This window comes from Hypanus sabinus, chromosome 6, assembly GCF_030144855.1.
Source record: "Hypanus sabinus isolate sHypSab1 chromosome 6, sHypSab1.hap1, whole genome shotgun sequence".
NCBI lineage: Eukaryota > Metazoa > Chordata > Chondrichthyes > Myliobatiformes > Dasyatidae > Hypanus > Hypanus sabinus.
Window position 1 is genome coordinate 147,111,142 of NC_082711.1, and position 12,190 is coordinate 147,123,331.

At 43.1% G+C, this 12,190-nt stretch overlaps 1 protein-coding gene across 1 annotated transcript in view; it reads left to right on the forward strand.

The window, feature by feature from the left end:
* The window catches only part of LOC132395094 (eosinophil peroxidase-like), a 76,253-nt gene that overhangs the window by 41,074 nt on the left and 22,989 nt on the right, over window positions 1-12,190 (forward strand). The window contains exons 7-9 of the mRNA XM_059971400.1: window positions 3,506-3,712; window positions 8,683-9,010; window positions 10,771-10,931. Coding sequence (XP_059827383.1) covers window positions 3,506-3,712; window positions 8,683-9,010; window positions 10,771-10,931 — 696 coding nt within the window. The remainder of the gene's footprint in view (window positions 1-3,505; window positions 3,713-8,682; window positions 9,011-10,770; window positions 10,932-12,190) is intronic.

Consider the following 12,190-nt stretch of genomic DNA (forward strand, 5'->3'; position numbering starts at 1 on the left):
CCAACACAACCGAAGGATGCGCTGGGGACAACCTGTAAGTTTTGTCACACATTCTGACACCAACATAGCATGTTCACAATGTTCAACAGAACAACGCAAACAGCAACAAAACAACAACAGCAAAACCCCTATGTGCATCCACCCACCCAACTACTCACACACATAGACAACCCTTCAACTCCACGCCTGGCCTCCAGAGGTCACGTGGGCTCAGACATCACATCTCTGATTTCCCAAGCCCTTTGTACCTATAAACTGATTGTGGCGTGATCAGTAATTACAGCACTGTGGGGAGAGGAGGGGACGTTGTAAAGGCACCAATTGCAAAAAGATATAAAGGTCCTCCCCGGCTTGTAAACCCCCAACAAGTGTTTGGGAGAGCAGCAGGATGGATAAGCATGGCTGCAGAAATCTTCTGCTGCTGTGCAGGAGCCTGGAGCACAGCCACATTTCCAATGTGCTCACTGCTTGTGTGCAAACAATTCATAGGAACAGAACCCTATTGGAACCTGGGGAGGTGTTTCAATAGGTTTAGTCTATGGATTTACTCTTGAGGACTCTAAAGTCATGTTCTCAATATTTACAGCTTGCTTGTTTATTGATTGATTGTATTTGCACAGTTTGTTGTCTTTTTCACTGTGCCCATTTGTCTATTTTTGTCATGTGCTTCTTTCATTGATTCTTTTGTGTTGCTTTATATCTACTGTGAATGCCCAAAGGGAAATGAATTTCAGAATAGTATATGGTGACATGTATGTACTTGATCATAAATTTCCATTGAACTTTGAACATGACGGGTCTCCATGGGAAGTTTACATTTGAACCTTGGTCAAAGAAATTTAAAGAAAAACATGTAAAATTCAGAGCAGCATAATGCAAATTTCAGCAGTGACTAGACCAAACAGAAGAACAATGTTCCAGCAGCTTCACAAACAAAATAAAGGTGAGGATTTGTCAAGAAGCATAACGTACAAACAGTGGCCACCATATTAGGTACACCTGCTCTTCAATGCAAGTATCTAATCAGACAAACATGTGGCAGCAACTTAATGCTGAAAGCATGCAGACGTTGTCAAGAGGTTCAGTTGTTGTTTAGACCAAATGTCAGACTGGGGGAAGAAATGGAATCCAAATGACTTGGACCATGAAATGATTGTTGGTGCCAAGCAGGGTGGTATCTCAGAATCTGCTGATCTCCTGGGATTTTCACACACAACTAGTCTGTCGAGTTTACAGAGAACACTGGGAGAAATCAAAAACATCCAGTGAGTAGAAGTTCTGTGGGCAAAACCACCTTGTTCAAAAAAGAGGTCGGAGATAATGGCCAGAATGGTTTAAGCTGATAGGAAGGTTACAATAACTCAAGTAACTTTGCATTATGACATTGGTGTGCAGAAGAGCATCTCAACCTTGACGTGGATGGGCTACAAAAGCAGATGACCACAAACACACACTCTTTGGCCACTCTGCTAGGTACAGGGGGGACTTAATAGTGTGGCCACTGAGTGTAAAAATGGGAACTTTATGCAAATTAATGGCAAAAGGATATATGTGATGGATCCACCATGAGCATACATTGAGGGGGATGGGGGGCATATGGATCACAATTCCACTGGCTTTTCCCTCTACAGGTGTCCCCACCCCCTTACAAGAGATACTGGAGATGGCTTATCTACTGATATCTACTATAAGCCTACGGACTCTCACAGCTACCTGGACTATTCCTCTTCCCACCCTGTCTCTTGCAAAAATGCCATCCCCTTCTCACAATTCCTCCGTCTCTGCTGCATCTGCTCTCAGGATGAGGCTTTTCATTCCAGGACAAAGGAGATGTCTTTTTTTAAAGAAAGGGGCTTCCCTTCCTCCACCATCAACTCTGCTCTCAAACACATCTCTCCCATTTCCCGCACATTTGCCCTCACCCCGTCCTCCCTCCAACCCACTAGGGATAGGGTTCCCCTTGTCCTCACCTACCACCCCATCAGCCTCCAGGTCCAACATAACTCTGCAACTTTCACCACCTCCAACAGGATCTCACCACCAAGCACATCTTTCCCTCCTCCCCTTTCTGCTTTCCGCAGGGATCGCTCCCTACGCAACTCCCTTGTCCATTCGTCCACCCCCATTCCTTCCCACCGATCTCCCTCCTGGCACTTACCCTTGTAGGCGGAACAAGCGCTACACCTGCCCTTACACTTCCTCCCTCACCACCATTCAGGGCCCCAGCCAGTCCTTCCAGGTGAGGCGACACTTCACCTGTGAGTCGGCTGGTGTGGTGTACTGTGTTCGGTGCTCCCGGTGTGGCCTTTTATATATTGGTGAGACCCAACGCAGACTGGGAGACCATTTTGCTGAACACCTACACTCTGTCTGCCAGAGAAAGCAGGATCTCCCAGTGGCCACACATTTTAATTCCACGTCCCTTCCCCATTCTGGTATGTCTACCCATGGCCTCCTCTACTGTCAAGATGAGGCCACATTCAGGTTGAAGGAACAACACCTTATATTTCGTCTGGGTAGCCTCCAAGCTGATGGCATGAACATTGATTTCTCTAACTTCTGTTAATGCCCCCCCTCCCCTCTTACCCCATCCCTTATTCATTCATTCATTCATTTATTTATTATTTGCCTGTCTATCTATTTATTTATTCTTTTATTCTTTTTTTCTTCTCTCTTTTTTTCTCTCTCTCTCCCTCTCACAATCACTCCTTCCCTGCTCTCCATCTCCCTCTGGTGCTCCCCTCCCCCTTTCTTTCTCCTGAGGCCTCTCGTCCCATGATCCTTACCCTTCTCCAGCTGTGCATCCCTTTTGCCAAACAACTTTCCAGCTCTTAGCTTCACCCCTCCCCCTCCTGTCTTCTATTATTTCGGATCTCCCCCTCCTCCTCCCACTTTCAAATCCCTTACTATCTCTTCCTTCAGTTAGTCCTGTCGAAGCGTCTCAGCCCAAAATGTCGACTGTGCTTCTTCCTATAGATGCTGCCTGGCCTGCTGAACTCCACCAGCATTTTGTGTGTGTTGAGTGGTGAATATGTTGCCACAGATGGCTGAGGAGGCCAGATCATTGGGTATATTTAAGGCAAAGATTGATTAGTCAGGCATGAAGGAATACGGAGAGAAGGCAGGAGATTGGGGCTGAGAGGGAAATGGATGAGCCATGATGAAATGGCAGAGCAGGCTCAATGAGCCAAATGGCCAAGTTCTGTTCCTATTTGGTCTTATATGTTGGAGAAACTGGGAAGTAGTTAAGAACAAGAACAGAGCTATTAAGCTAAAAACATAGGAAAACACTAAAAACGTTTAATGCAAGTTAATTCCCAAAAATAATGATATGCTAAAATTTGCAGGCATTTGTCGAAGAATGCAACTGATGCAATTTGCCATTCCATATGGAGACCTGCTCGGCCCAGACTGCTCTGTGTCCCTCAATGTCAGCCTACTAAGTAGGAGGAATAATAAACTGCATATTGAAAATTAATTACTAATTATCCTTATTCATCTTCAGGTCAGAGATATTTCAAACAAAATCCTGAAAGCACCTATGAAAAGTATTGTTTCAGATTCAGGAAGAAGTCAATTTTTTACACAGTGGGGTCAGTGGATTAGTCATGAAATAAGCTTCACTCAATCATCCAGCAGTCAGCAGACCTTCTTCAATGAAATCAACTGTGAAACATCTTGCGTGAAGAAACCTCCTTGTTTCCCCATTAAGGTACAAAGTCGTTTTCTTACTTCTAGACAGCTTTGACTATAATGAATAAATTCTTTTCCGGCTTCCTGCGGGTAAAGGTATAATTTTAGGTTAAAATTGATTCATGTACCCGGCCAGAAAGCTGAGAAGAGTTTCTTCATCAGATACATTGGGAAAGCACTAGATCCTTTTTCAGCCTTCACTCTGCTTGAACTGGCTGTGTGCCAATATGAGATCTGTAGAATTTCATTTAGTACCAATACTGGTAAGACATGTATTTCCAGCCTTAACTGCAGTCATCTGATTTAAGTCTTACAAACATGAGACTATGGCATTATGGCCAAATAAGTATTGGCAACAGTCAGGTTCAGGAATAGTTACTACCCCTCAACCATGAGGCCCTTGATCAAAAGGGGATAACTTCACTTGCCCCATCATTGAAATGTTCCCACAAGCAATGCACTCATTTTCAAGGACTCTTCATCTCACCTTCTCAATACTTATTGCTTATTTATTTTTATTATTGTTTCTTCTTTTTGCATTTGCACAGTTTGTCAACCCTAGGAATCTAGGAACCCTAGATTGGCAGTTATTCATTGACGTTATAGTTAAGGTTCTATAGATTTGTTGAGTATACCCACAAGAAAGTTAATCTCAGTGACATATATAGTGACGATTAAGCACTTTGATAGTAACTTTACTTAGATCCTTGAACTTAGAAGATTTAAGTGTCAGACAACCATTTAAAAAATAAACCATCTAGTTTATATTGCTGGCTTGTTATTCCCATCAACCACACTTTGGTATGATACTCAACGCTGAAAAGACTCTGGGAAACATCCTGGTAGCTCCGAGAGCAGATCTGAAGCCTAGCCTCAGGCAAGCCACACTTTGATCTCTGATAACTATTTTCTTGCTTTCTCCCCCAGCTGCTTCTTTATGTTGAAGGCATGGGAATGTTGACAGAAAGCAGCAGGTGCTAGAATCTGAGGCAAAAATATAGACCGCTGAAAAAAATCAGTGGGTGAAGCCGCATCTGTGAAGATAGAGAGGCAGTGGATGCTTTGGGTCAAGACACTGTATCGGGACTGAGAATGTAGATATCCCCTCTGTGGAAGTGAGGAGAGGGGGTGAGGCAGCACTGGTAGGTGAGAGGTGAGAACAGATGGGAGGTGGAGGGCAGTGGGAGTTTTGAGACACAGGCTTCTTGGAGATAGGTGGAAGCAAATGGGGCGGGGATGGTGAATATGCAAATAGAACTGGGGGATGGCAAAGAAATAGGCAAATAAAACCAGGTGGGGAGAGGAGAGACAGAAGTGGGGAGGGACACGATAAAGAAGGAATAATGGACAGATGGAGAGGGTAGGGACAGTTGGGAGAGAACAAGTGAGAATTTCAACTGGCAAAGAAACTTAATCTGAGAATTTTAACACCACAGCAACACGAGTAGTTAACACCTACTGCATATTCAGCAAGGCAAAGTTGGGTTCTACTCCTGAGTACAGTGCAAGTCAAATTCCACAGCAGATGAGTATTGTACATTCTTTGGTTGGGGTCGACCATTGCCAGCTGTCAAGCCAAGGTGGTACAATATGGAGAGCAAACTGTTGCCCATGTAGCAAGATCCGCTTCTCCACTCAGCTGATACATCCAAAGGAACAGCAGAGTTGGATACACTTTTGCACCAGGGGCATTGCAGAAGGTGTCAGTCAGTGTTGAACTCAACAGAGCACTGTTTTAGGGTCTCCAGCCTTAGATTTTTTCCTCAGGAAAGTTTTCCCCAAGCCTTCCCCGTGACTGAGTATAGCGTCAAGGCAGCGGAGGTCTGGGATCAGAGTTTTCCTTCTCCTAGATGAGCTGCCAACCTTGGCTGATGAGCCCCATTTACCCAAAGCGACTGGTTTTAAGGCATAACCCACTTTTGCCCCTTCTTCTGTCAATAGAACTGGTTCCTCTGGGCTTAGTAGCTAAAGCCACTGATGCTGCCTGACCTACTGCGTTCCACCAGTGTTTTGTGTGTGTTACATGAAGGCCAGGAGCTGGTCTTAGTTATCAGAGGCTACTTGAGATGCACACCACAAGGAGCGTATCCCTACTACCACCCTTCGCTACATAAAACAACCTTAAGGAACCATTCCTTAAAGTTTCTTAAGCTGGCACTGTGGCTTGGTTGTTTAAAGTGCCTGTCTAGTAAACAGGAGATCCTGAGTTCAAATCTCTGCAGTGTCTACTACAGCTAAATTCTGCTTTATCTTACCGTACCCTCCAACAATTGATGGGTTTCTCGATCTCCCTGCTCACATGTTCCCAGACGCTCAGGAGGTGGCCAGGTGAAATATTGCCTAATGCCCTGCGCACAGCCATTCTAACCGGTTTCTCTGCTTCATTGCGTCCCTCATAGACAGCGAGCCCAGCAAGTGCATTACATAAGCTTGGGAATTAAGCAATTAATTTTTGCATTTAATTTGGCACACCGATTCTTGCTGAGCTTGTGTATTTGTCCTTGAAGTACATGCCTCAAAGTATTTTATGTACAAAGTATTAACTATCATAGAAATACTTAATAGTCAGTCATTAACTGAAATATTGACCGTGAGCTTTGCCTTGCATGCAACCTAATCTGCAATATTTTTTATAAATTTGCAAGCAATTAAAAAATAATTCAACTGCATTACAGAGCCTAGGGAGTGGTGGCGTTGCCTTGGTTAATCTGGGGCTGATGGTACAAGGTGCCCTCTGCTGTTCAGCATTCTAACTTCAGAGCTGCGCAGGATGTCACCAGGATAGCAGTGTGGGGAGTAACCACTGTGACACTGAGAGCTCAAGGCAACAGTGGGACATTGCTCAGGAGTCAGGCAAATGTGTGTCCTTGCACCACTGCCCCATCTGTCTGCTCCAGAACTTCTTAAAAAAAGCTTAGGGGCAGAGGGCAGTGGAAGATCTGCCTCTGTGTGAAAAATTTTGCAGCTGACACACGTTCTCATGGATAAAATTAAACCAGTGCTTGTGTTCTTTCCTAGTATATGTCAGACTCCAATTTATTCTGAAATAGAAATCTCATAACATGCTCTTTTCAGGGAATGAGAATGCAATGTATACATCATCTGGGGCATCCAAAACATTTAAGTCCAGACTCCCACACTGAAAGTGTTGGTAGAAATGTATGCACAGTGAAATTGTTTGGAAAAAGTCAGAAGACTTAGTGATGAAGCTGTTTTGGGTGACTGTAATGGGCTGAGTCGATCAGACACAAAAGACTCAAACAATTCAAGTGTCCAGGAAATGTGGTTATTAGCTTCAAAGATTTCCACAAAGATTTCAGGGCCCACAATTCTTGGTCTCCACTTGATTGTTGCTGTTGTCGGGGGTGCAATTGTCGCTGTTGTTTGGGGATCTCCAAATTCTAACTCATGAAATTACCATGAGTCCATCCTAGGCGCCAATCGATTGCGAATCCTTGTTCTAGGTGAAGTCCCAAGAACCGAGTGAAAGGTGATCAATAAGTAGGGATTCAGTCCCCAAGAACAGCAAGACACACAAAGAAAGGCAAACTATTTGATCTTTTGTTCTCATACCACTGGGATTTTGAGGCCAAGAAAGAATCCAGCCACTATAAGCAGACACTGAACAAAACTAGAGTGTAAGAATCCAGCCATTACTAGCAAACGTTTAACAAACCTACTGGTACAGACCCCTCACATGCTGTGTGCTTACAAAGATTTAAAGTGTCACTTGGAATGATTCAGACTATCATCTAATATTTTAACAAAATTTAATGAACCACAACACAGTAACGAGGAGAGGGCCCCTCCCTAGGTAGCCCTAGCACTTGGTGCTTTCATTGTAAAACCAATTGCTGTGGACCCGATGAAGAGTCTCGGCCCAAAATGTCGACCGCTTATTCATTTCCATTGTTGCTGCCTGACCTGCTGAGTTCCTCCAGCATTTTGTGTGCGTTGCTTTGGATTTCCGGCATCTGCAGAATTTCTCATGTTTATGTTATGCTATGATGATTTGCCTCAGTAGTTCTTGATAATGACAATGGAAGGAATGAATAACAATGTAAGATAAAGAATGTTCTTAAGAGTGTGGAACGAGCTTCCTGTAGAAGTAGTAGAGGCCAGTTCAGTTGTGTCATTTAAAGTAAAATTGGATAGGTATATGGACAGGAAAGGAGTGGAGGGTTATGGGCTGAGTGTGGGTAGGTGGGACTAGGTGAGATTAAGAGTTCGGCACAGACTAGGAGGGCCGAGATGGCCTGTTTCCGTGCTGTGATTGTTATATATAGCAGTACTTAAAGTGAAAAGTTTTCCTTTATCTAGAGTATGTAATAATACCCTTCTTTTAATGTTTTGTTGGCATTGAGCCAGCAGCATCTGACAAGATTCAGCAGGCTATTCTCCTTCCCTCTACATTCATTCCCTTCACTGCTGCCCCCTCAAACATAAACAAATCTCTGGAGTTCCAATGAACTCACTGCCCCATGGCAAGACCGTGCTATCGATCTATCACACGCTGCCAAAGGTAATTCGATATGCAGAGGGTGATCATCTCAGGATCTCACAAAGCAGAAGAATTGGAAATGAATGCAGGCGTGTTCAGATTTGTGTCTGATAAGATCGGCTGGTTAGATAGTTACATTTACGAGCAGGTGTAACTTGTTAAATGGCCACGGGGTGTGTATCAAAATCAGAATGAATGACAGATGCCAGAAATCTAAAACAAAAAGAGAAAATGCTGGGAATGCTTTAGGCTGAAGCAGTGGGAAGAGAAACGGGGTCCAAGGTTCGGATGCTGGGCTTGTGATCTGAAATGTTAACTCTGATTCTCTTCCCGCGGATGTGCCTGACCTGCTGATTAGCAACACTTCATTGTCTTAAATCTATCTCAGAAATATTCCAGAGACACACCGATATCAACCAGCCCGTCTATTCATTAAACTGCTCCTTCTGTCCGGGTCAATCATCATTCCACCTGTTTTTCATTGGCAGGTACCTCCTGATGACCCACGTATCACAGGCACTGGGCCGTGCATCCCATTCACCCGTTCAGCTTTTGTATGCCTCTCGGCCTTTGAGAAAGTGAACACTTGTGAGCAGATTAATACACAGACGTCTTACCTTGATGCCAGCAATGTCTATGGCACCACAGAAAACCAAGCAAAGAAGCTCCGGGATTTCACCAATGAAATGGGCTTGTTGAAAGTCAATCCTACTTTTTCAGACCACGGCTTGCATTTCCTGCCTTTCAGAAACTGTAACTGGATGGATGCTTGTACAGCGGCCAACAGCAGCTCCTTTAGTCTCAGCACGGAGGCCGGTAAGAAATTATTGACGCTGTTGTAGTATAAAACACGTACTAGCTCAGTGTATCAGAATTTAGGCCACATCATCCAAAACCATGCAATTCTGGTTTAAGATGGCGCTGGTGAAGCAATTTTATTGACAGCAAACAGAACAAAGAATGCACCTAAATACTTTATTAATAACACTTTTCTGGTAAACAATTACTGTAAACAATGGTGAGGAGAGCAGAGGTGAGGCAGAGTCGAGGGTTGAAACGAGTGGGGTGGAAGCAGAGTTGAGACGAGCAGAGGCAGGGCGGAGTCGGGGTGAATCGAAGCGAGACAGAGTGAGGCCTGTCCTCCAAAACTCAGAACAAGGGAAGGCCCGAGGTTTGATTGATCGAAGCGCTGGGCCTGTTTGGGTCGGTTGGGTGGGTAACATCTGAAATGTGGCAGCAGGGTCCAGGCCCAGAGCATATTGAAGCAACAGGGCCCGGTTCTGATATTTGGATGATTTAAATGTCATGCCAGATTGAAAAGGCAGGGTGTTGGGACCAGAGGCAAGGGTCAGGTCGGTCCTGCTTGCTGCTTCGTGATGTTTATTTGGCTCTGTGCTGAACAGAAGCTGCGGCATGCTCCGGCTGCTGTGGGCTTCAAGTTTGTGGGCTCACTTTTGTTCTGAATGCTACTTACTTACTTTTATTGTCTCCTTGGTTTGTTTTCTTTTCTCTGCACATTGGGTGTGTGATGGTCTTTTTTAATGGGTTTCTTTGTTTTGTGGCTACGGATCAAATCTGAGAAGATTAAACTTTCTGATCAATCAGGCCATTCTCCTATTATACATCATTATAACCACCTCTACTCAGACTACTTAGAGGAAAAGCCAAAGCTTCTTCATCTGTGTCCCAATTATCCTAAAACTCAAGTGAATATACTTTCAGTACTGGTGAAAATCCTTCCACCCACCACGTTCACGCCAATGAGATGATTTTTGGATCTTTAAGCCATTACATTCATATTTGAATTGTTAATGCACTTAATAAAGAATAAGGTTCCTAGTACAAATCCCTGTTTGACACCACTGATCAGAGGCTTGCAATCAGGTAAACAACCCTCAGTTACCTATCAGTAAAAATGAGTGCTTGCCTTTCAGTATGTTCTTTCATGTGGGACCTTGTAAAAGGACTTACTGAGTGGGGGCGATATGGATTACACCAAGCACTCTGCCCTCATTAGCATATTTTATTACCTCTTTAAATGTTCAAACAGGATCTCCTCCGAACAGAACACTTCTGGCCATTTTAAACTAATCACAGCCTTTCCAATTGCAGATTTACCCTATTGATCAGATTTTTTTTCTGATGCTTTCCTTACCACTATCACAAGGTTGTGTTTAACTGGCTTATCCCTGTTACCCTTCTTGAATGAGGGTACCACTTTTGCCTTCATCCATTCAACTGTGACCATCAAGACTTAGAAGTCTCTGTTAGGGCCACAGCAATCTCCTCAACGTTCAAGTTCAAGTTTATCGTCATTCAACTGTATAAGTGTATATAGCTAAATGAAACATTGTTCCTCAGGGACAAAGGCGCAAAAGAGAGTACATTTACCTCATATAGTACATCAAATGATATTAACACAATATACTACATTATGTATGCTATCAATTGCTTATTTAGTTATTTTAGGTTCTAAGGATAATACCCATGGCATAAATTCAATCGTGTCTGTACATGTGTTATTCTCTTCATGTTTCTCTCCTTGTGAAAATAATAGACAATTCTCATTCCTGTAGGTGATGCCCGTGCAGATGAAAACATGGGGCTGTTGTCATTCCATACGATATTTCTACGGGAGCACAATCGTTTAGCTAGGAAGTTGAAGAGACTGAACCCACACTGGAGTGGAGAAACTATCTATCAAGAAACAAGGAAAATTATTGGAGCATTTCAACAGGTAAGGACAAAATGCTGGACACTGATGGGGGGGGGGGGTTTACAATTATGTTTCCACAGCTTGTCAATACTGTATCTTTTTATCCCTATATATCTGGAGCTATTGTAGAATAATTGATAAAGATTGATTTCTAGGATCGTTCAGCAATTTCATATTGATTGTATTGTGCAACCTCCAAGATGCAGAAAGAGGTCAAAACACCTTATTTTCCATCTTGTTTTTACTATATTAATCTATTTTGGTGTGTTTGTACTGCAAGTGTGAGACTGTATACCTGTGCCTGCCTCCAACTTTATGTATTTGACCATGTTCCTCATCTTGGTTACTTTGCATTGTAAGGATGCAATATTTTAAGTTTGTGTTTGGGTGAGGGACTTTCATCTCCAGCTCTTGGGCAGGGAATTGATAATACAGATGGCCCACACACAGTGGAAATAAGGCATTGCTTGCTTGGTTCTATACCAGAGATTTGGCATATCCTGTTCTGGCTTGTGGTGAAGGTGAGAATTATCCAATTCTGTTATTCTTGTTTAATGACTTGTCCAGGCCATCTTCATATTGTTTTGACTGGACTTTCCCACAGAGTTTCTAACACTTAAAATGTGAAGCAGTTTTCATGGGTGAACTCTTTAAAAATTAAGGGACGTAAGCAGAGAATGCTCAAACTATCCCACAGATCAAACAGTATCTGAGAGGGAAGCAAAGCTGACGTCTCAGGTCAACGATCCATAAAGAGAACTCAGTGGTGAGGGGCAGGGAGAAGTTCTGGTAAACACCTTATCAAAAGCAAAAAAAGGGAAGCGGAAATAAGAGATGTCGATTGAGATAAAAGAAACAAATTGAAATCCCATTGGAAAGAAGATTAGAGCTTCTTCAAGCTTGCCCTTTCTGGAAGAGTAGTGGCAGGAGAATAAGCAATAATCCAGAAGTAACATACAACAGATTGTGTAAATCTGAAATAAAACAGAAAATACTGCCAATACCCAAAGGTGAAGAGAGAAGCAGAGTTAATGTTTCAGCTCCAAGTTCTAACTCTGGAGTGATAAAATGTTTAAGTTCTCTCTTCAGCATGATTGTACTGCACATCTTTTTAAGGACGCCAGTGCATTCAGAGAACTGAGGATCATTCCACCTAGAGTGTTTTTTTGGAAAGAGTATATCACTTTAAGCACAACTTTACCAGATCACAAATGTATCCAGGTGTTTTATAAGACTAGCAAAAAATAAGTAATGCTAAAGGAAATGAGATATCTGAAGGG